The sequence below is a fragment of the Neodiprion pinetum genome, chromosome 6, assembly GCF_021155775.2.
Source record: "Neodiprion pinetum isolate iyNeoPine1 chromosome 6, iyNeoPine1.2, whole genome shotgun sequence".
NCBI classification, from domain to species: Eukaryota; Metazoa; Arthropoda; class Insecta; order Hymenoptera; family Diprionidae; genus Neodiprion; species Neodiprion pinetum.
The window spans coordinates 19,863,945-19,889,328 of record NC_060237.1 but is presented as its reverse complement, the minus strand read 5'-3'; the positions used below and the strand labels follow the sequence as shown (position 1 = coordinate 19,889,328).

The 25,384-nt window shown below is 38.4% G+C and overlaps 2 protein-coding genes across 4 annotated transcripts in view; both read left to right on the top strand.

Annotated features, from left to right (window-relative positions):
* Nucleotides 1-89: 89 nt before the first annotated feature.
* On the top strand, nt 90-6,698 carry LOC124221151 (serine/arginine repetitive matrix protein 1). Its single transcript, XM_046630878.2, has 6 exons — nt 90-1,148; nt 1,496-2,140; nt 2,418-3,273; nt 3,799-3,856; nt 4,009-4,038; nt 4,575-6,698. The coding sequence occupies exons 1-6, from the start codon at nt 775-777 to the stop codon at nt 5,504-5,506; spliced, it is 2,895 nt and encodes a 964-aa protein (XP_046486834.1). The 5' UTR covers nt 90-774; the 3' UTR covers nt 5,507-6,698.
* A 3,158-nt stretch (nt 6,699-9,856) lies between these two features.
* Nucleotides 9,857-25,384, top strand: part of mnb (minibrain) — a 57,476-nt gene continuing 41,948 nt past the window's right edge. The window contains exons 1-2 of one of the 3 annotated variants that reach the window (XR_006883752.2): nt 9,857-10,440; nt 17,283-18,868. Coding sequence is in view for 2 of the 3 variants with exons in the window: in XM_046630890.2 (XP_046486846.1) it covers nt 18,712-18,868 (157 nt within the window). In the remaining variant the exon portion in view is untranslated. Of the gene's footprint in view, nt 10,441-10,554; nt 10,915-17,282; nt 18,869-25,384 lie in introns of those variants that run through there. The other 2 variants (XM_046630890.2, XM_046630891.2) reach the window with 2 other exon arrangements.

The following is a 25,384-nucleotide window of genomic DNA, read 5'->3' as shown; positions in this document are numbered from 1 at the left end:
TGGTAAATTTCTGATAAAACAAGAATCGAGTTGTTTGTTACTGTGCAAAACCCTGCAGCGATGTATTGTTCAGCAAATGTTGAATCACGTTACTTCCTGTAGCATTATTGTTACCTACCGGCCAAATGGGCGACATCCTAATTTCGTTAATTTTATTTCGCGAGTGTATGTTCAATGATTACTTCGTGGTTCAGTAGCGCGAAATGTTTCGCGCCATAACTCAATAGTCAAGTTCCATTCTCGCGGTGATTTACATGATTTACGTACGTCATATTATCTGTAGCAATTAGGAGTTCGAAAATCAATAATGACATTATTATTGTAATTACAAAAAACCACTCCGTGCCACCTTGCACTATTTCCGCTATTTCTAAACCCGTCATTTGAGAGTTGACTTGACTGCATAGATCACGCTGACTTTCCTTGGTAGCACTTACTTCACAGCCATTTGTAACTATGTTTGTAATCCTTTGTAACCTACACCCACGCCTACACTACACCGTTCGTGTCCCAGGAAGATCAAGGATTCATTAGACTCTGATTATCAATTATTATTAAGTGGTCTAGTCAGTGTGGAAGGTAACTTTCCAGTACTTAATTTATAGTCCACGATTATCACTTGGTACTAACGAATCAAATCTAAGAATCCGATCGATAACACGAGAGGTACGGAGAGGTTACGGAAAATGAACAAACTGCTAAACTCATACTCCAAAAGTTTGGCTAATGTTGTAAGTTTAGTATAAGATTTAGGTAGCAATAAATCTAAATACAATGGGTGACACAAAAACCGAGATCTCAGAAAACCCGGAATCAACATCTGGCGATTTGGAGAGACAAGAATCTGCAAAAATGGAGACTGATACGAAGAGCGAAACGTTGGAGCTACAGAACATGAAAGAAGAAAGCGATGATGTGTGCAATGAGAATTCTTCGGAGCTCACGCGGCCAAAGACAAACGACGACGTCCAGCGTGCAATAGAGGGATTGAAGGATATACCGGATGAAGAATTACAAGAGTTCTTGGACGATGAAGACTTTATGGAAGGGTTGGATGTCGTAGACGCCTGGGAAGGTGAAGAAGAAAAACGCCATGAAAAGAGACCGAAAAGTCGTAGCAGAGAGAGGGAGCGAAGACGAATCTCTAGGTAGCGGGTGATTTATTTATGTACCAGAATGATCGCTTAAATTTCTATTACCATTATGAAAGAAAATGTTCAACTTTACTAAGTATAGTTGAAAATTCATCCTGATAACAATGATGATAAAATTTTTCAGTATTCTTTTCTTATTTTTTCTTTGGCACACCCATCTTCATCTTTTGTCATCTCAAAATGTACGTAAGACGTGAGGAAAAGCAAATCAAACGATAATATGCATTTATGATTTTATATGTTTATTCAGAAGTCATTTGCAACGAGAGACGTATTTGTGGTGGTATTTAACTGTAATTGTAAATGTTTGCAACTGAATATGACTACTAGATTAATTGTAGGGATCACAACCGTTTTCGAGATCACCGAAGCCTAAACAACCGAGAGAGGCTCAGGCGTGAGGATCGCAAGCGAGATGAAAATCGTCGAGATCCAAACAAAAGTACCAAAGACATTGAGCGGGATAAAATGCGCACTCAAAGAGACTGTGAAAGTAAGATTCAAGCTGAAAAGAACAAAGCCATCAAGACTCTACTAGATTCGGACAATGTTGTGCCACCTGGGACGGAACTGGAAGCCATTGAAACTATCACCGAGAAGCAGAACGTGGACAAAGTGGGAATTTCAAGAAGCCGTCGAAGCAGAGAGAAAAGAACCAGAGGAAGTCCTGTCTGGCGACGCAGCGATGACAGAACTAGAAACAGTCCTCATCGTCGCTGGAGCCCCATCATCATCAGTCCAGAGCGTCGCAGAAGCCCGATTAAATTAAGTCCAGGATCTCGCAGAAGTCCTGTTAGATTAAGTCCTTCGTCTCGCAGAAGCCCTCATAAGCTAAGCCCCTTAATTCTGAGCCCCGAAAGACCCAGAAGCCTGCTCAGATTAAGCCCTACTCATCCACGAAGACCGAGTTGGGAGCGCAAAACTAGTGCAGAGGAGAGACGCCGTAGCGCTGATCGACACAGAAGACGCCAAGAAGTTCGTGAACGGTAAGAATTTGTTTTTTTCGAAGACTCAAGCATATTACAATTCGTGCTGAGCTCTTTGGCATTCGGCTTCTTTGTACGGTCGAGTGATCACGGGCCTCTGTTAAACTACAGTAAGTATAACATCAAAAGTGCCAATAATGGATCAACTTAGAAATATAAGTGTACCACGATCCTATTACTTCTGTAAACTGTAATGTATACAAGTAATTTGGGGATACCTGTATGATATTCACCTTGTGCGATTACTTAGAATCTTAGAAATAGCCTACTTTCACAGTGATTACAAGCCTTCAAGTCGTCGAAGTCGTTCACGAGAGCGACACAGAAGTCGAAGTCCAGATCGACATCGAAGAAAGTACAGCCGTTCTCCAGGAGATAGGCGAGGCAGTCCACGATGGCGTAGCAGAAGCGGTAGCAGAGGAAGATCTCCACAACGGCGTACAAGAAAGCGATCTCCATTCATCAATGAAATAAGAAGACAATTTCGGAATGAAAGCACCCGACAACAGCAACAACAGCAGCAGCAACCACCATCTGCAAATCTTGGATACCTGATTTCACCAATGATGTCTGGGATGCCGCCAATGGGCAGCCCCATTTACCCCCACGAGCAAGAGCAGCACCCACCTTTCATGCCACATCATCCACCAGGACCACAGGGATTAATAATGCCTGGTCCACCACAAGGTTTCATGAACTTTGATCCGGCCCATCCGCATATGGCTCCATCCATCAACTACGATCCGTCTGCACCACAGCTTATGATTCAATCTGAATTTTCTGCTGGACCTGTGATATATGGACAACATGCTCCAGCCCCTGTTCAACCACCACTACTACCTCTACCAGTACCTTCACCTCAACCCGTACCAGCCCCTGGTCCGATCATGGAACAAGGACCTCTTATGTATAATCAGCTACATCACCTGGCACCGCTTTTACCGACTCCGGGGAAAGAGCAAACTGATCTGAGCAGCAGACGTTCGATTTCCCCTCAGGCTAGATCGGTTCGATCTAACACACCTCGGAGCTATAGAGGAATGCGAAGGTCCACTACTCCTTATAATGATGTACATTCATCACATGAAGAAAGATTAAAAACACCCGAGCCGCCGGTTATATCGAACTCCAAAGTAATTTTATTCTACCAATAAAATTTTTAAATTGTGTGCTTTTTCAGCTACCTCACACATTATTCTCAATGTTCCATGATTTAGTTGTTTCTAGAAACTATTTCATTGAACTCTTCAGTTTCTTCTTCAATGAGGAGTTCACTTATGGTAGACTCATCATAACTTTCTGGCATAGAAGCTCTGAGATTGGAGTATTTCTCCAACGTACAAAGTTAAGAGCATCCTAATATGTTAATAGTCAGGAAATTACTTGCTACGTCTATCTAATCACGGCTATACCAGTGTAGTGGTCTAACCATTTATGCATAGTATGTGTCATGAAAGTCAATGAGTCAGAAGATCAGACAGTTAGTACACACAAAGTTATGGTGCGACTACTATATTTACATAGTTGCGTTATGAGAAATTGTCATTTTCGTTTTTTCTACTATTTCGATACATCTTGACATTTTGGGGTAGCTTTAAAGCCAGGTAAAATGCATTAAACTTCAATTTAATATCCCCTGCCGCATTCTGAAATTCCAGGCCTCCTTTGGAAAGACTAGTTTATCCAGCCTGTTGGAAGCTTCTGTTTCTGCCAAAGGTGCGAAAATTTTACTTACTATTTTATTATTTCAGAAACAGTTGTAAAACCTCAACTGCAGGCATTTGACTGTAAGAAGTAAAACTGCAGTAACATTGAAACCTCACTTGTATCATATAATATTAATGCCACTTTTGTTTTAAATATTATAGATTCGCTTGGGCCACCAGTCCTTTACCCAGGTGAGATATCCTGATTAATGTGATTTTAGTATATAACATAAAAAAAATAATCAAAATTATCCAATTCCCGAAAAGTGACAGAAGTTTTGTGCTTGTATGAACACTAATCACTTTATGTGCTGAATGTCAAGGTTTCCTATGGAAACTAAACTAAAACAAACGGAAGATTTATTGCTATTTCATTATTTGAAATACGCAAGCTAGTTAGTCGAATGATGTACAAAGTTATAGGAACATTGCATGCGTAAACCAAACATCTGTATAATACAAATATTGTATGGTTTCAGTTTATTGCATCTCTTATGATAATTGTATAGACATACATATGGTTTCATTACAAGAAATGACCATTACTATTCAATTATTCTAAATACCCGGACGAATTATACGCGATACGTGCTACTGTGGTGATTTAATAATTAAAAATTTGTGATTTCAGTATATATGTGAAAATATACTGCTCTTGAAAACGGTGCTTTTTAATTTCATATGCAAATTAACAATGATGAATCAAAAAACTTTGCTTTTTGGCTTAGGATTCAAGCCAGAAATACTACGACATTGCGAACACGCTCTCCGGGACCTGCCTGTCGAGGATCCCAGACTGAAGATGAAGGGTAGATTTTTTTTCAACCCTCAAAAAGAAGATACTACTAGTGAAAGTGAAGAGCGATCATCAAATTCGATATTACTGAAGAAAGGGAAAAATAAAATATACTGGGACGAGGAAGAAGAGCGTCATTCGCAAATAACTGTGAAATCTGGTGTTCATGTGCATCAAAAAATATGTCAAACAGACGAGGTTCAAACTGAACAAAAAGAAGTCCAAGCTACAGTAATCACTGCAGAGTTTGGAGTGCAAGTAAATCTTAATGATTTAGAGCAACCTGCTAAAGAAGAGAAAAGACCAATCATGGATAGGCTTGACTGGGATATGCGAGAAACTTTCGATTATACACCAAAACCACGAGAAGCTGATGATCTAAGATGGAGCCTGAGTAACTCTTCTCAAAAGCGTCCGTGGGGCAGAGCTATATCGCCACCCAGAGGGCCCGAGGACCGAAGCTTCAGCAGAGAACGTACGTCGTCTGATTATCCTAATAGAACCTTGACCCTTTGTACACCAGCGAGAAGCCGAGAAGAATTTTCCTCACACCGTGGCCCAATACTGCGTGATCATTTCATTCGTGAACCGTTACCACCTAGTTACAGGCAAAATTTGGATGATCACGATGAACATTTCCATGATAATAGAAGCGATCGTAGCCGTGGAGAAAGTCCCATGGTGATTGATGACTCGCCAGAAGAAATTGAAGAAGAACCGGAAGTGTTTGCCAGAACTACCGAGCGAATAGTACTTACTAAAATTCCACGTGGGCAGTCAATTCCTGTTTTCAAGGGCCGTGGAGGGCCAAGAGAAGGAAGACCATTTCGTGGTGGAAGAGGTAGCTATCGAGACAAGTTCTAAGAAATAACAAATCACATCAACTGAGATCACCTTTACCTGATCAAGACGCAACAGCTAGTTTCATTCTCCTTCAAATATTATGTGAGATCACTTGATCGAACTAGACCGTGCCAAGCGTCAACGTGCAGTGAATTAAATGAACTTCACTAACAATAAACGTGAGGAGAGCATCAATCGCAGTAAAAGTAATAATTATCAACAGTTTCCTGAATTAAGAAGAATAACTGGATCTATACATTTTTTTTTTGCTATTACAGTGAGTACTTGAACAAAGAAATTTTATAACTCTAAGTATCGAAATCATCTGAATTGAACATTTGGAAATACGTTGAAAGTGTCCACAGGCTTTGAACACATATGAAATGTGGCGCAAACACTTTATATAAGTAAGTGTTAAGATGTATAAAAACTTTTTTTGCTCAAAGTGTAAAATACTGTGTATTTTCGTTATTTGTTCAAACAATGCCGTGGCTATTTCTTGTTTCGTTTTTTTTTTTTTTTTCTTTTTTTTTTTGATTGAAATTATATTAAAATATCCATATGTGATTGGCAATGAGCAAGATGTACAAATAATCACAGAATAATTGAGTGTGCTTATATAAAAACGAAGAACAAATATCCGAAAGTTGGAAATCTAAGTATTAAGAGGTCACATCTAATTTAACATTGAAAATATCAAGGAAAAACGTCGCGAAAAAACATATCTACAGGCACAGATTAAGTAAACGTTACTTTTTTTTTTTAATTTATGAGCCAAAAATAAATTAAACAAAATATACAAACGGCGAGTATAATTAACGATTTCTTAACTATATACTTATCATAAATTGATATTCAATCTTTCTACAACGAGGATAATTGAGGTCTGAACATAAACAATTATTCATGAAATTTCATATCACATCGTCGTGTTATCAAATTATTTTTACGTTTTTCAAGCTATCGTATAAATAGCGAAAATATTTGCAATTCACCGTGATAATCCTCTGAACTAAAAGGATATGCATTTTTTTGACTGCATACATTGTAAAATACAACTGTAATACTTATTCCTTGGATTTAATTTTCGAATGTAATTCAGTGATAAAGTTTCGTACATTACGCATGTAGGAACTACGTAATCCAGCCTCCGTATTTTAAAAATGTGAATATGTAATGTAATGTGCGTAATAAATGCAAAAGTAATCAATCATTTATAGTTTCCTTCTATTGCGTTTGTTCACATTTAGAGTAGGTATACTAACATGAACCAGAAATTTAACCGAAAAACGCTCGCGACTTATGATTATCACGACGACGTAACGTATAAGATATAATTTATCTCAATACTATTTTGCAGCAGATATTCGTTGGATGTCTATATTAAATTCTAAAAATTCTTGTAACGATTACCTATGTTACATATGTTACACATATTGCTCACATGTGAGTTTGTAATTACTGTATAAAGAATTATTGGGTATATGCAACTAGGATACATACATAGGTACGTATAGAATTTGACAAATATCCAAGTGTTAATCAATATATCAACGCATTACACGGCTATGTGAAATTTTTTTTTTTTCGTTGTGTTGCTTATGGCATTTCTGCAAAGTAGGTACTGGCTCATTGATCCCAACGATTCCAACTAAAGGCAAGAGACGAATGGGACGAACGTCAGCGGATTTGATAGTTCTCAACACACGTGAATCTTTATTGTTTCTTCCTATTCATACTATCAGATATGTATTAACAATGAATGCATCTTTCTGGGAGAGGTACTATTGCAGATCAAGGTCATCGCGTTTAATACGTATCTATACTACGAATGATGAACCAGAGGACTTGATTTCTTCGGTAAGTTTTATTATTATTAAATACACGTTTGCACATATACATATATGGGTATGTATGTATGCATATGTATGATAGAACCCATGGTTTTTACATTATGGTGGAACATCGGGGTATGTAGTCCTCTTAGTATTGACAAAGTACGGTACATAAAAGCTGCAATTTTACGATGGAGGAGAATACAGTAATTCTAACAGATTCCGATTTCGTAAACTATATATATGTATAATTCTTACTAGTGTCCAACTCCAACATGTTGGTATATGGGACATCCACGCCAACTCGACAATGTTGGACCCTCACCAGTTTCGATTTCGCTAAAAAAATCTTATGCCGTTGTCCCAACTCCAAAACAATACCCTCAATTTTTTCGGATTTGTTTGAGTAAATTTGTTTTCTTATGATTTTTGAAAAATATGTCTTTGGCCGCAATTTAAAAGTCTGAATAAATTCTCGAAAATCCTATGTCACATATGAAAATTTTCAAGCCTTGACGCAGAGTGCTTCAGCATTCTCTTCGTATTTTTTTGGAATTTTTTGTCGGAAGAAAGATTGAAAGAAATTTGATCGGAAGAAGCGACAGTTTACTGTGAGCGGTTGCTCGAACATGCTGCGCTGGGTATTTGAGAACTTAATCAAATTTTTCCAAACTCATTAATTATTTACAATTTTTTTATCTTGGAATAAAAATCTTTATGGAATAATTCTCAAAAATCCAGTATTACACCTAAAAAAAAATTCAAGCAACAGTCTACAGTACATTGACTTCTGCTTCTATTTTTTTTTACTTCTTTTCGTTCAAGAAGATCAAAAACAACTTGAAACAAAATCCCGGAAATTAAGAATTTAGATTCAAAAACTTATTTCTGACACAGTATTTTAAACAACTTTTTTCAATGTTTTCGATCACGGCCATCGAGGTGTTTCAAAAAACTTTAGAAACTCATCAAATGTATTTTTTAGAATCTGTAAAAATTGTAACTGCTATTTAGGGTCAGAAGAATGATGCGAAAAAGCGCAGATTTGAAAGGTCGAGGGTCAGGCGCAGGTCGAATTGATACGGAACGCCCCATATACATATACGTATATCTACGGGAATAAAGATAATGTGAAGCTATTTTCTTGTACGTGCAATAAATCTTATGGTTCTCTACGTGCATGTGAACAGATGTGTTTCATTTAATACACCCAACGCAACTTCACAATAATCAATATATCATACATATTATGCGCGTCAGATGGTTATTTTGAGACAAATGTAATTCCCGTTTTTGGTATTTAATTCGACAGTCTCTAGATTATAGAATTCCATTGTCAAAATTAAGAAGCAATATTATAAAACAACATTTCGAAATACGAGAGAAACCGCAGATTCTGGCAAAATGACGTAGGTTAACCTAATTGGTTAACTACATTGCCTAACCAGACGTCATTCGGTGACTTCTGGGAATTCAATAAAAGCACATAAAGTAATCTGGACTAATGTTTTCTTCTGACATTGCTCAGATACTGCGTCGTATGCGGTATCTTGTATTTTCCTTGTGGTCCGTTTGTTTAGCATTTAACGTACCAACAAATTCTCATTCTTAATTTTTTTTTCCGCTCACCGCACGGTTGCGATACAAGCAAAAAATGTTCGAATTATTCAAATATGCTCTACTCGTTCGGTGTAAAAGAATTGTAGATTTATTTTCATTTATTGTTAGCTGCGGACGTTTAATTTTATCGGCAACATAGTGTCGCAGACGTGACGTAACGTCTGGGCGAACGTTACCGGTACCACGATACGTGCTGCCCCTGTGGACCGACGTATGACAAGTGTCACTTTCCACGGGTGTTTTACTTGCCGACTGCCGTGAAGTTGTAATTGAACTATAAAATAATCTGACTAACAAAGTGATTTAAGCCAGGTGACAGGCTTACCGAAATCGACTAGACTAATTTGCCAATATTTTAGTCGATTTCGTTATTATATATAATTGTAGCTAATCAAAACAATCAGATTATGCAATATGGCGGTCTTTTGAAATTTCGTAACACGCGCAAATCGTATATTTCGGTTATAAAAGATGGGCGAATTCTCAGGAAACCATCGACGAGGTTGCAACTATTGATAATTAGAATTTTGGAATATAACAGTGTCTCGTTAATGAGACCTTGTCAACTGAAATTAGGGTGTAAGTATCGAACTAGCTATTTGGCGAATTACTGTTTGAACTTAACAAGGCAAATTTGTACGATTGGTCGAGTTACCAAACAGAATATGCGACACAGAGCCTTATAGCCAATGGGCTGTCGAGGACAGATGGGTGCGCGGGACCTGAACGAATGCGACGATTTTAGGAAGTTTACGATGCTGAGAAGGTTGCGCAAGCATTCAGTGAGCTCACTGTAAGGTATCGAAGGGAGTCATAACTGAGTTTGGTGTTAATCGAGGTACGAAGCACTGTTGTCAAGGGGAATTGATGGGTTGGCAGTCCTCGGTGAGCGACCGACGCGCTTTTCGCCGTCCAGCGGACGTCTCGTCAACTAATCAGCATGGATCGCGCTCCATGTTCGGCCGAGGAAGCAATGCGGTGTCCCCGCGGATAGGGCGTGCAGTTCTCGTGTTGTACCTCGCCGTTTTTTTTCGTGATCAGTGAACGTGTTACGAATCGACTGGTGCTCGGGACAACAATATACCGCTGAATCTCGGTCGGATCGTCGAGTGTTTACGAGTGATTTGGTGAATTTTGTGGATCGTGGTTACACGACGCGAATGAGGTGAATGCTCGGCGGCAGTGGTGCGGTAGAGAAAACCGCCAAAATTATCATTTACTTCTGTTCAATTTCTCATCCTAATCACGGCAACGAGCTGTTGTTGGTGTATTTGTGATTCGTATGTGCCAGTGCGCGGTCCCGAAGGTGTTCCAGGCATTTGTTATTATTTTGCTGCGGTGCTTTTGACCCGAAAGCGGGCGAGTTCACTCGAGCCTGTCTAGAGGGGTGTCCGGTGCCTCGTCTGCAACGGCTGCCCGCGGCACGCAACTCCGATATTCCCTGGCAACGCTTGGCACCTTGGATCTCCTCGAATATCTCTCGACTCTTCTACGTACTGGGTAACTAAAAGCGGCACCCTTTATCCCGAAATTGGAATCCCTGACCCCCACACGCCCCGCAATCTTACAGGCGAGGAAATACTCGGGGAAATGGGACGCGCTTAGTAGAGGCATACAGGGCTCGATAGTCTGTTGTAAAAAGCGCTGAAACCGAACACAAGAGAGCGACGCGAGTACCACGTGATCATTGTCAGGCTGTAAGCAGAGCATGCTTGTCTCGACGGCCATAACCTGACTGTTGCCCGTCCGCTATTTCCTACTTGACAACAACGAGCGAGCGAGCGATCGGCCAGTCGGCGAGAGCAAATCTCGGTCGAAAGTTCAATTAACTTCGTACATACCGTACGCACATATCTCTTTAACGACTAGCAAAGATTGCAAAGACACAGTCACACACCTCTTTTCGAGGCAGTGCCAGGGAACGAAATACCGTCGAGACAACGACGTCACGACGCAATCTGCGGAATAAAAAAAGTGAGTCTCGTCAACGAAGTTTGTCCGATATTCAATTTCCTCCGACGGTCTCGATTTCGCCAGACTTTTATTTGACCAGCGATAATGACTGTCGGGATTCCGCAATCAGGGAAGGGGGGAGGGGGAGGGGGGGATGAGCAGTCAACGGCAGTGAGTCACGAGCACCGTTGCAGTTGGGTGAAAACAAAATTTATTCCGAACGAGGAGACTTCCTCGCATGTCAACAGTGGTTCACGCCCACACACCCTGCACTACGTACGTGTGGTGTCTGAGTGTGGTTCACACGTATCTCGTAACGCCGGAACTGGTTCTGCCGCGTGGAATCGACGTTTCCAGTGCGTCGTCGTTTCTACATGTACACGTTGCTGCGTCAGCAAAAAATATCGCCACAATAATGTAAAAGCACCGTCAACGCCTCGTTCTTTCCCTCCTAAGTTCGCAATTGCGCGCGCTTCTACATCTCGTTGTTATTCATCTCTGAAACACTACCTTTACCTACGTGCATACGTCTGTACGTAAAAGCGCGCGTGTGTGCGCTTGTACGTACACATTTCACACAACGTACATGGCACCGCGGTGTTCGACAACGGTTCCGAATCACGTGGCTTTGTGTATCAGCCAGTACTGATGCACTGAAACCAATAACCATTACTCACTTGTTTTCATTATCGGAAAAGGAACATCTTCTCTTACGACGCATATTGCCCTGCCTGCTCGTTCCTTGACGTGTGCACGTTAACGCGTTTAAATATCGTTATTTTACTACCAACCCGACACCACCATCACGCGACTGACTCATAACGGCCATCTTGTTACAGTTTTTCGCACAATTTTCCCTATATTTTTTTCCGCATTACCGGCCTCATAGCAAGTCGAATCGATTAGCTACGGTAATGCGTTTCTCAGAACTGTGTTAAAACAATATGCGAAACCTTGCCTGCTTGTTCGGGAACTCTATTTTGGAATTCCCTGATCCAAAGGTCACCCATCCATGTCATCGGCGGCGGTAAGATGTCGCATTAGTATTATAATATATTATTATATTCACTTTACGCAGATTAATCGTATGTGGAAAGTTTGTATTCGTTCATTCAATCGTTCCACCACCACCTCCTCATCCTCCTCATCCTCCTCCTCCTCCTCCACCTCCTCCTCCTCCTCCTCCTCCTCCTCCTCCTCCTTCTGCTGCTGCTGCTGCTGTTGCTACTCGCTCGCTAATCAGCACTGCTGCTCCTTGTGCAAGCGACAGCTGCGATACTGCGATCTTCGAACTATCTCTACATCCATAGTCAAGAATTATCGAGAATCAAAAGTACGACGCATGTAATACTTGTTAATTATTCATTTGCGCAGCAAGGAATTAAGCACAGTTTGTTCGCACTACCTACATTCTTTAAATAATCATTTCGGTTCCGTAAATCCATCGATATCTACTCAATACATATACAGTACCGATGAATCCTCCCCCGCCAAATATTTGTACGGTGATAGTTCATTAGTCATCGTTGTGATCCCGAAAATTCAATAATCCTCGAAGAACGAGTGCGATTTTACTTAAATTGTATATAAAACTCGGAGGGCTATTTCGCGGACAATTAATGAACAACAGCTGTTCCTACCCTGCGACCCTTGTACAGGTATATCCGGGGGTTTGTTGATACGTTGGGTACCTACCATTCGAGGCCAACCCTATTTCGTTATGTACACCCCTGGAAAACCAAACCCCGGCTGAACACCTGGCGCGCCGTTCTTTTCCCCCACCACCGGCACCGCCACCATTTCTGTGGGAGGAAAGACCCAAACAACAACAAGATAGTGCAGCAGTTAGTCTTTTACTGCTTTTCGCGTGACGATATTTCAATCGGGCTTCTTTTTTCATCGAGAGTAAAATTCATTGGTAAATTTAACTCTGTTATTGATGAGTGCTTATCTAGGTAAATTAACTGTATATTCTATTTGGAAATGGGTTTAGCCAACAACAGAGTTTTGAAAAGTGTGACTCGAGCATAAGTCAAAGACTGTGGTCACTTCGGACATAAAATTTCTAACAATCGTCCTAACCTAGGTTTAAAAACGTACAATTATTACCTGGCCACGACTTTTATGAGATTATCGAATTATTATAAGATTTTTAAAATGCTAATGAGCAGACGTATCACTCGATCGATCTTTAGTAAACGATCACAATCCTCTTTCTGGAAATACCTGAAAAACGTTTCATTTTCCATCGATTACTCTGTTAATAATATTATCTTTTATTCGTGCCGGTTTAATTTTAAATTAATCCTGAAAATCTGCAGAATTTCATTGATATTGTATAGTATATTCGCTACACTTTGTTCGTACCTATAATTCGAGGTAAATACACGATGCAAAATAATCTTCCATTTACAACGGATAATAATAAATGAACACAAAATTTGTCATCTTCGTACTAGTTGTAGTATATATATTTTATGTCGTTAGTTTCGAGGCAAAACGTTTCACGATGAACAATTATTCCCGAAATGTCGTTACAAGATATAAGCTTTATAATAGGTACTACAATCTCTTCTCGTCAGTTTTTTTTTTTTATACGAGGGTTATTTGAACGTTTGTTTGTGAAATCGGAGAGGGGCGGCGGCAGAAATGTCCGGAGCGAGAAATTTGAAACCGGAAGCTGTACAAATTGTCCGTTACCACTCCTCAAACTGTTCCTGCTGCTGCTCCTGTTGCTGCTGTGCAAGAATCCAAGCTTTTACGCAGAATAAAATCGCTCGGAAAGAGAGCCGCCTCGGGTTAATGTGCATAAATACGTATACGAGTGAAAATTTTGTCAAATTTACACATTCAAAGAACATCGTTCTTTACTTACCATCTTTGAAAAATTACAGAGGATTTGAATCCGTGATAAGTTTGGCGATTTATACGCTACTATTGGAGATAAAATCATAAAACTGAAGTTAGTAACGTTAACGTAACGAAACGCTGGGAGAAAAAATTACTATTTTGCAGATTTATAGTGACTTTGAAGTAAGGAAGTCAATTCTAAATATAAATAAGTTTTACCTTATTATGATTTACTGCATTTCAGACATCCCTGCAATTGTGAAATAACGATTTTTCCATTAAGTAAATCATTACAATAACGTTACTAGCTTCAGCCTCGTATAAAATCGTCGTCCTTCTTCCTTCAACTGATGCATTGCTGTTTCGAAAAGAATGAAACATGGAGGATATAGGTTATCGATGTGTGTTACATCGATCCTGATGCTGACCTGCCGCTATTTGAAGGGGGTGCCCTGGTCGATTTAAACGTTGACGTATATAACTCCAAATATCGAAGTTCACGTATTTCAAACATGAAAAACGGGCCTACCAGCCCCATTGTATATGCAATTCTGAACAAAAATACTGCAACAATTTTTCTTTTGACGCAGAAATAAAGAAATGGCACGGATTCTATGAAATCGCAATAGTAAAGTCGTAGAATTCATGCCATTTCTTTATTTCTGCCTCAGATGAAAATACGTCGGGGTGTTTTTGTTCAAAATTGCGTATAGAATGGGGCCGTTAAGCCCTTTGTTGGGTTTGAGATACGTGGATTTCGATATTTGGATATATATAGGTCAAAGTTGAAATCGACCAGGGCGACCCCTTAAGGTATTCCAGATTTAACAACCTTCTCCAAACCGACTCTCTTTATTTCTGGAAATATCTGACGTAAATTGTTCGCCAATTTTCGGGCATTTCGTCTTCGTAGGTCTATCGATCGCTGCACTTCGCTCACGATCAGCTCAAATATCAACTCGTTTTCGTACAGGGGCATGCATTTCACTCCTGGCTACGTTACTCACTCATTCAATCGTTTCTTCTCTTTCATTTTCATCGGTGCGCACCTGCCTAACGTATCGAACAATTCGTTTATTCATCCTAAGATTTTCTTTGTACCATCACATTTTTTATAAATTAAAAGTTAATACAATCCGTTATCTACACCTTACATTGCGCGTTTACCCTTAAAAAAAACATTAAAAATAACGTAATACGGCATAAATCAATCATAGAATTAAAATTATATCCGTCTCATGCTAAAGCCAACAAACTTTCCTTAATTACTACGAAATTTGTTTCTTCATGATTTATCGTTGTTGAAGTGATTTCAAAGTATCTTCAACATGCGCTTAAGTTTTACATTTACAGGTTAACGCGACGCAAATGGATCATTTTTGTCCTACCAAAAATGGGAAAATATCTGCTTGGATATTGATAGTAAATTACGCGCGGCGAAAATCTTAGAGATATATAATACGACGAGCTTTAGATTGCGTTAAATGCAATAGTAGTGGTCAGCAAGCAGGCAGATACCGCATATGTCCCAAGGGGGAACGCAGAGGGTTGAACGATGTAAAAGTGATTTAAACAGAAGCAAGGATAAAAATAAAGAGAGAGACAAGTTAACCGAGTCAATCGTGGTACAAGTACAATAAATCTATACCTACACAATAATAATAAGGAAGATTACTATTTATTTACTTATTTATTTATTCGATGACAGCGGAAGAAGTAAAAGAATCGCATGAATTGCGTATGCTAGACATGATCATATTCTTGGATGGGAATAAATAGTCGTGCGCAGGTATTTGCAGTTTAAAAATAGTTTAATATCGCTCGCATAATTTATAATGAACAGGATGATTCACCACGCGCCTAGAATGTAGATTTATTATTACGCTCGATACATCCGTCTTTGTACAATTTATACACACTACAGATTCAATACAAAGTACGATATTATTGTGTCGTGTATCTCCTCTACGTTTTTATATCACCAAGAAACGTCCCATTTTCTCGCACCGCCTTCAGTCAATTTTACCCCTTACATTTTACAATATTATTATCCTGATCTGTATCTGTTAGTTGATGTTATTATTTTATCATGCAAAGGGATATCACAATTCGATGTTTGTTTGACATACAATTGATTAGTAACTCTCGTATATTTTATTCTGATATTTTTATTCTTTTTTTTCCGGTTTTACTCATCTTGTATTTTTTTTTTTTTTTTATCTATTATGCCTAAATCGCGGCATGTATGTATAAATTAATTCTGATTACTCGTTTAGTACCCTCATTCGCATGTCGATGAGTCGCGGCGGTGATCAATAATCTTCAATTATTCATTGTAAAAGACACAAATTAACACGTGTTTTGGCAAAAACGAATAAATTACGTTATTACCAATTTTTCAAACGGTTAACTTCAATAGCCCAGTAATTCGTGCCTCGGATGGATTATTCATGTTGGAGATATGTATGTACATTAGGGTGTGTCAAAAAAAAAAAATAAATAAATAAATAAAAACTCCCCAAATGCGCATGAAAATTTTGGTAGAGCATCTCAAATAGTAGGTATGTTTCGTAAACGGCTTCACTTATAAACTATCCAAATACAGATTCTCATAGGAAATTTCACGTTCCATAAAAAAGTATTACGATAAAATTTTCCTAACCGATTAAGATATATATATATTCGCCTATGACTCAACGTTTGTATGCGAATATCTCTTAATCGGTTAGAGTTAGGAAAATTGTATCTCGGTACTTTTTTTACAGAGCGTGAGATTTCCGACAAGAATCTGTATTCAGATAGTTTATAAGTCAAGCCGTTTACTTATTACTTAAGTGGAAAATGGAAAGAACAAAATGGGCACCTCTAAATATCAATATTAAGAGCTCGTATTTGAGTGCGATATACTACTTGAGATGCTCTGCCGAAATTATGATGTACGTTTGAAAAAAATGATTTTTTTTTTGGCACACCCTAATGTACGTTGTATATCGTGTGTGTAGGATACATTCGTACATGTCATTATTTATGCCTTTGTTGCAGGGTCTTGAATGTATAATTTTATGTATACGTTTTTAATTATGTTTTATTACCCGGGCTGAAACTGGAGAAGGTGAAGCGCAAGCCTCGAGTCGCTTAATTACTACCCGTTAAATACTTGGCCTCGTTATTACCAGAAGTAATTATTCCATGATATCGCAAGTTACGAGCATGTCGTTCTAATCGGAAATATGTTGCTTACACGGGGCTAAATGTTCTTCGGTAGATACAAAGTATTGTGCAGGTGTGCAAAAACAAATACAAGTCCAATTAAAATTGGTGTGTGTGGGGGTATATGTAATACGTACAAGTCAAGCAAACATCGAGAATATCCCGAACATCTCGTGTTAATAATTAATCGTTAACGAAAACTAAGAAAATTAAGGAACAAAAAAAAAATAATATATTCATCGTCACCTTTGCATTTACAATTTCAAATCGAATTGAGAATAATGGAATAGGTATATTAATCTGTTTCCCCTCCTTTTGTTCTGTTACAGAAATCCCGTGGGTGTTGGCCTGGTTTTAGAAGAATGATGTAAATGCGAAGACAATTATTTGCCGAAAAGAAACGTCAATCGATACTGCTACATTTTGATAAGCTAAGCAACATCGTCTCGCATGCAACGGCTACGAACTGTAACCGCTGTAACATTGCCGGAAAAGCTTGAAATTATTCAAACTCTCCTCGAAAGAAGCGAGAGTAAACAAAACAAATAAGAAGACAGAGAAGAAGAAGTAACGAAAAACAAATACCTGTTCAACTAATCATTTATAGTATAAAAAAAAAAGTGCAACAAAACAAACAAACTAACAAAAACCGACTGAAGTCTTAACCTTGACTTAAATAAAATAGCAACAAATCACCGCCAAAGTAGTGTTAAAAAAAAAAAAAGAAAAAGAAAGAAAGAAGACGAACGTTAGTGTATATAAGAGCTATTTTTCCTACGCAAAAGAAACAAAACAAAACATATTTCTCTAACTTTCGGGTAAATTTATAATTATACACTCTCGATAGCCGTAAATAATACTGCCAAGAGGGATAAAAAGAAGGGAAGAGAGAGAAAGAGAGAAAATAAAGCATAAAGAGGAGGAAAAGACGTGTAAATTTCGTTTAGCCGAAAGATTTAACACATGTGATTCTTGTCTGTCGCGCGGCCTATCGAATTGTTTATATCGACGAGCCTAATTTGCCGGTAACATCACAGTCATCGTCGTAATCGTAATCGTTATCGTTATCTCGAACAGTTGCTAAGATAGAACAATAATTTGCGTTTGATGATGACGATGACGACGATGAAAAAAATATCCGGAAAGCAATAAAGACACCGATGATGACGCAAGGGAAACTGTAAAATCTGTCGGAGTGTTTGAAGTAAATTTCCAGCTAGACGTGGGACAACGACAAGTATCAACGGAAGCCGAGTGTCTGGCTGGACGTCTCCATCATCGTCATTGTCATTCGTGATAAGAGTCGGAGCGTTGGAAGCGCCGGTAAAAGAATAAAAAGAAAAGGAAGACAAGAAACGAGAGGAAAAATTACACACGCGTAAAAACTTTTCTTCGAGTGCGCTCGCGTGTTTCCTGTTTTCGTGGTATTATTGTAACACACATGATCCGTTCGTGCGGTTTGGCGGTATTAATAAGCAAAATTTTAAGAACAGGAAGTGAGAAGATAATCGAATCGAAAGAAGAAGCTTAAAACATAAAGGGGTAAAAATTTGACGTAGCCCTTGTGAGGCGATATATTATTATTAGTATTATTATTATTTCGAGTGAAAATCTTAGCCGGTCTAAGTGTAAGAAAGAACAAGAAGAAGACGAGAGAAAACAGGAAGTAGAGCCTGGTGGATGCAGAGCAACCCAGTGGCCTGCGAGCCAAATGTTATGAGCCTTTGAGAACTGCCGTTGGCAGTCGGCGGCGCGGGTATGGAGTATGGCGGTGGTGGCGTTAGTGCCCGTGGGGGTGGCGGGGGTGTTCAACCCTCAACAGTAACGCGAGGTGTAGCAGGCACCGACACTACCGATGCCGCGTGGCACAAGCACGAGCAGATGATCCTTATGGAATCCAGGCAGAAGCAGCAAAGTGAGTACCTGTTATCATTGTACCGATATTTTCGCATGCTTATTTCGGCAACGCTATCGTACGTAACTGTTATTGTATAAGCGCGCGTAAGTGCGCTTAAGTGCGCGTCATCATCGACGTCCCTTGCCGACTTGGCTTACACTGACAACGAGAGAAATTTTTCGTTCCGCTTACCGCTCAGTCCTTTACTATTTTCATTTTTTACCATAACCGAAGAATATAGTTCTAGGTACAAAATGAAAATTTAGTGTTGTAGTTGTTACCGGAAAGCCTGGTATCCGTTGCTATTCTTTCTCATTACGATCGCTGTTGCTATATTTTCTTGCAACTGTTGCGAAAATTTAATGCTTGTGCAAGAATAAATTGACGTTAAAGCCCTGTTTAACTAGAAAAGTACAGTAAACCGAACAAACTGATTTTGCGTTGAAATTACCAAAAAAAGGATCGGCAATAGCGCAAAATGATTACGTTTACCTCGCTTCTCGCAATTCCAACAATATTCAAACAGTTTTTTTTTTTAACGGTACCTGTTTTACTGAACTTTTCTAGTTACCGTAACAAATGAAATTTTTCTCAGTGCACAAACATCGTTATATCTCCGAAACTATTGATCCGGTTGTAACGAAATATAGCCTAAAACATGACCAGTCGTTGTAGCTACCCACAGAAAAAAACATCATAATCGGTTCGGTAGTTCTGGAGTTATAAGCGAACATACGTCGAAAAGACGTATATACGCACACTGATTTCACGATTGCAAGCATACAAAAAATATCATCACGAATGTGTATACAAGCAGCATACAAACACGCATATCATATGCCGCACGAGAAGAAATTTCTATTTATCGATACCGTGCATGGACCTTGATTTATATCTACGGTTTTCACGATTCCTGAATACGAAATGTAAATTTAATTAGTGTGAGGCTGAAGATAGCAACGTTAACGCAACGAAACATTGGGTAGGACGGGATATCACTATTTTGCAATGCTGTACTGACTGAAGTATGCAGTTAGGTTTTCAAATTTCTCGTTCTCGTTTGACCTTATATTTTTATTTTCTCTCCTGTTTTTCTCTCGCATTTTTGAAACGAAACAGAGACATCCTGTAAGTGGAATACCGTTATTTAAGTAGTGACGATTGATGCCTTCTTGTGATGATACCCTTCTCCGAATGAAACTTGAGATTGTATATGTGCTTTTCTCATTATCTGGAAACGGTCGCTGCCAGAGTTAATGGGTTATTGCTTGTTCTAAGTGGTTGGGAATTTTTCCTTTTTAGGGTTGGTATATATGTGTATACATAATAGACTGGGCAAAAAAACGAAGAATTTTTTTTTTAATGGTTAATTTAAGTTATTCGACATTGAAATTACTTTTGAATACAATTTCAATGTCGAATAACTTTTAAAGGAGTGAATTTCATGAAAAATGTTAAGAGACCTTTTTTGTAGAGCATCAAATTTCCCACAAAAATAATGGTTTGATCTATGAAAATATTGATTTTTCTGGTAATTACAAAAATCAAAAAGTCAAACAAAAATTTGAAAAAACAAATCAATGTTTAAGGCACGATTACAAGGAAACGGCTCGATCTACGTCAATTTAGTAAGAGAGCTTTTTTGTAGGAAATTTAATTTCCTTCAAAAATATGGATTGATAAAATTTTTCATATTGATAATTGACGGATTTTGGGTAAAAAAATGCGGTAACTGTTAAAAAATCAATAGCTGTAACGATACACCTCTTAATATTAATATTAAGGGCTCAAACTTTCAGGATAATTTTTATTTGTCGTCACGAACAATGTTTTTACAGTACCATTAAAAAAAAAATTCTTTGTTTTTTTTGGCTCAGTCTAATACATAAGATGTAGTTCCTCGGGAACGTTTTGAGTACACAAATATGGAATGGTCATGTGCTTCAGCGGTGATTTGGATGTGGGGAAAATAATCAGTTTCGGAAAAAATCGAAAGAGTTATTGAGCAGATTTTTTGCGCGTCGGCAGGAGTTAATCACACGCGACTCAATGGTCTTTTTCTTGATTTAGCAAAAAAGTCGTCAGGAAAGAGAATTTATCTTATCATCAAGTGAAATCATATTTATTTGAATTAACGAACAATTTCTTTAGCCACATCTGATCGCCATGTTTGGCAAATTCAATAATCTCTTTTTCATTCTATTCCCGCGTAACTATTTTGATTTAAAGAAATTGGTGGTCGGGGATTTCGCGAAGTAAATTGCCCCGCAACTCGACAATTCCTCCGCGCTGCAGTAGAAATGTGTCTATAAAATATGTCAGTACAAAAGAACTTTGTACACTGAAATATTATATATATTTATGTATATACGTTTCAAAAATATATATATATATACGGAAGACCGGATGTCAGTTGTCCGTTACCAACAAAACTACTTTTCTTCTTAACCTCCGCAATAAAAAATTCAAAACCCTTGTTGGTTGTACATTTTCTGAAAATCGGAAAGTTTTGTGACGGGACGGCGAGTATCGAAATATGTAAAGAATGTGTCCTTCGTTCAGCCGGTTCTCTATTTTCGTGTGTTTGCCACTTGGGTACTTACTTTTGTAGGGATATAAAACGTCAAAGTCCGCTCTAATCCTCGACGACTGTATAATGGCGTTTAAATCTCTTCGTTTAGTCTCATTTTCTGCGATTTTCAACGCCTGGAATCGATTTTTCGGGTGTGCGGGATTTGTTTTATTGTGCCGCCGGAACGATGTAGTTGAAATAATTTGATTCCTTTTTCGAAAGGGCAGGTAAGCTGAGCCACAAAGACCTACCTTTGCCTTCCAGGTAAATTCTCCGGTCCTCCGAAAGGATTAGACAAAGAAATATCAAACGAGATAAATATAAGAGGATATTGGAAAAAACAAATAAAATTGTTAGGAAAAAATGTCGGCTCTCTCTTTTTCTATCCCTGTCAGTGGTGCGCTTTTATTGTGACTTTTAGATTTGTATTTATTACATATGTTGGTTTCTTATTCATTCGAGATACAATTTACACGAAAATAATTAGAGTAATCGGACTAATTAAAATTCGTTTTATACATCAGTATAATTAATAATTAATCGATCATTCAACGAACAATATATATTCCTGTCGTATTTTTGTAATGACCTCGAAAAAATTTATGAACAATATCAAACGATTCTTTTCGATAAGTTCAATTTATACGTAAGGTGAAAATTCGCAACGTTTATTCAAGGATAATTATTCAGAAAAAATATCTACCGTTTCGTGCAACTTGAGTCATTTATCTGAAATTCAGTGTACATTTTTCAAAATATATACACACCTTTAAAATCCATTATAAATGCGGAAAATGACGCAATATTTTTTTCCTCCATGATTCACTGGCGTGACTGTTTAGGTACCAGATTGATAAAATAATTGTAACGTTTATTTTTATAGTTTGATAGCCACTGTTCCGCAAACTCTCAACAAGTATCAGATCCTCTATCCACCGATTATTCGTATACATTTTATTAATTTGTTTCTTTCGTACCCACTACGAAAACAAAATCGTCCGTCTTGAAATTAGACCGCGAGTTAACTACGACTACGTCGACTCGGCAGGTATATCATGTACTTTCAAACCACGCGATAGGCATATGCGTGCACACACACGTGTAAACGTATACGTATATGTATATAAAGTAGCGCCAACAAACGACGAGTCGTCTCTATATAGTTTTTCCTTCATCCGAACAAAGACTTCCGGCCGCCCATTGAGTCGCGTAAAATCGTACCTCAGCTACAGCGGCCTCTCTTTCCTCTTTCCCTCCCGTCTTCCATCCTTCCTTCCTCTTACCTATAAGGTAACAGCCGTCCTCTTCTTCTGTTCTTCCCGCGAGAAAATTTATCTCTCCTGTATACATATACCTACGCTACAAAGAATAGAGAGGGAGGGAGGGGGGGGGGGGGGGGGGGGTAACGAAAATAAGAGAAAGAAGCAACCGGTAACACTACAGATTCTTAATTATACGTTTATCTGCTGTGTGATATTTTGATATTTGAAACAATTTTCTGACGAGGCTGAAGCTAACACCCACAATTAGCAGACAAATGTTGTGATGTTTATTCGAACAAGGTAGTGAAGTCCGAATATCTAAATTTTGTGAAATATCTTGAACCCCCGATACTTTTATACAGTTACGAGGATAAAACTAAAATGCATTTTTCTATTTCCAAAACGTTTGACACGGTTGGCTGCTGGTTTCAGCTTCATAATATTCTGACAAAGAATATAATGAAAGTAAAATTGTACGTTACACGTGTTGTATGGGAAGATATTGGAGGTTATAATTATACGGTTTCAGTCTCTTTCGGTCACTCTGTAATTACTTTCTGCGAAACTATCGCAAGTTTATTTTTTTTTTTTTGGCAGGAAAATAGTCCAATAGTTGAATTTTTTCTTTTACACAGTTCTTGAAAATCGTTGTTTTCGGTTTTTGATAAACGACGTTCGTCAAGCGAAGGAGATGAAAAAATTTGATACGAATTTTCTTCTTCGTTTGCGCGATGACGAAAACTTTATTTTCTAGAGAAGCTTTGATAAAATTTCGGGAATTATGTTTAACAAGTTAATTTCACTCATTGTAGAATTATCGCACAGAACAAACCGCTGACCCTTTCAAGCTCAGATTTTTTCTGTTGTTTCGGTAACATTTTACAAAATCACACTTTGTAATTTATAAGGGATGAATGCGAAGACTGAAAATAAATAAACACAACGAAAGCATTTTTTTTTTCATCATCAATTAATTCCAAAATGTTCAAAAAATGCAATCATCAGGTTTTTCATCATGCCTCACGCCCCCTCAACAAATGCATCTGCAGTTTTGATTCAATCTTAATTGTTTTTTCATTTATACTCCGTACACAATTCAATTGTTTTATATTCGATCTAACGTGTAAAAAGATCGAAAACGAATTGTAGTAAGGATCCGTTCTCCGCGTAGGCTTGAAGGAAGTAGGTACCTAAATGTGGTAACGAGTATCCATCCTCACGGCAACAAACTCGCGGAAGATGGGGAGACGCAAGGTCTGGTTCGCGGTCTGGTGCATCGAAAAATTGTTAATTATTTTAATAACTTGGCTCCTCTACCTGTTCGCTAACTTTCTTGAAGCTCGGATGCATCGCCAACCTGGTTCGCCACTCTCCGCGTTAATGTATGAAGCAGCTCGCCATCACTGCCCGGCAAAACTGTTGCTGTCCTGCATCGTCTGTGTGGGGTGAAAAATACTCTTTTCCTTTTGGCGGCTCCGGTCGTCGAACTTACGACTTGACCGTTTTGAAACATTGCGAAGAACAAGTAAAACAATCGGGAACGTCAAAAAAACGTTTGATTTTTCAAAAGTGGGGGTTTCGTTCAAATAACGGTTTTTTTTTTTTGGCATTTTTATAGTATTCTGTAAGGCGATCAATATAAACTTTCGTAACAATGTATAACAAATCTAGAACAATTGTAAACAATATTCAAAACATCAATTTGTCAAAAGTGGAGGGGCAGCAAAGGATCACAACACAGTCGACTGTCTCTCTTTCTCTCTCTTTCTTTTTTTTCTCCCTTCCTTTCTTCTCCTTTTCCTATCTTGTATTATACTATACGCGGCTTTTACATCTTACGAATATACTACTCGTTGCTGGTTCAACAAATTAGTGTGAATTCTCTATCCTCAATCACTCACATATATAATTATAATGTACAGGTATGTATGCGAATGTGACCCACGCATTAGTTGACAACTGCTTCTCCTCCTCCTCCTCCTCCTCCTCCTCCTCCTCCTCCTCCTCCTCCTCCTCCTCCTCCTCCTCCTCCTCCTCCTCCTCCTCTTCCTCTTCCTCTCCGACACCACCGGATGAACTATTACGTGCGCTTCCGTAGCTTCGCAGGCGGAAAACAGATGTTATAACTATATGCTGTAGGAATTCATGACGATCTACAGAATTGCCGTATTACATATGATAGTGGTTCGCTTTTGCGGTCGGCCGACGAGGACGAAGTGAAGATGATTTTTATTTATGGGAACTTGTTCGTGCGTATTTTTACTATGCTGCCGATTTTGTACGTTCGGTTAGGCTTCGCTTGCTTTCGTTTGATATAACGACGTTACTTATCGTGATCTTTAATCACGGTGATTGATTAATTTTTTATTCATCGAAAATCATCGTAATTATCACTTTAATTGCTATGGAGTATATATGTGTACACAGGCTTGCGATCGCTCAGTCACGCAATATGTAATTATATTCTACGATGAAAGATATATACGAGTTGCTTTGTGAACGAGGGTTTATCATACACGCCTTTTCAAACACATTCCAGTCCACTGATCATCGGTAATTAAATGATATTTTTACTTGAAGGCGAATTTCAATCATACATCTTCAGCAAATGATTCGGTGTTGTTAGATCTGTGGTATTAACTGCATACGCTCGTTGGTCTGATTTCGCATAGATACGTTCGGCTCTTTAACTCGTCGGAA

Bases quoted from the DNA above. Each gene is read 5' to 3' on its own strand.
- LOC124221151 (XM_046630878.2), top strand. From the start codon at position 775: ATGGGTGACACAAAAACCGAGATCTCAGAAAACCCGGAATCAACATCT. The intron at 2,141-2,417 runs GTAAGAATTTGT...CTACTTTCACAG, and splicing joins CGCCAAGAAGTTCGTGAACG to TGATTACAAGCCTTCAAGTC. The intron at 4,039-4,574 runs GTGAGATATCCT...TTTTTGGCTTAG, and splicing joins GCCACCAGTCCTTTACCCAG to GATTCAAGCCAGAAATACTA.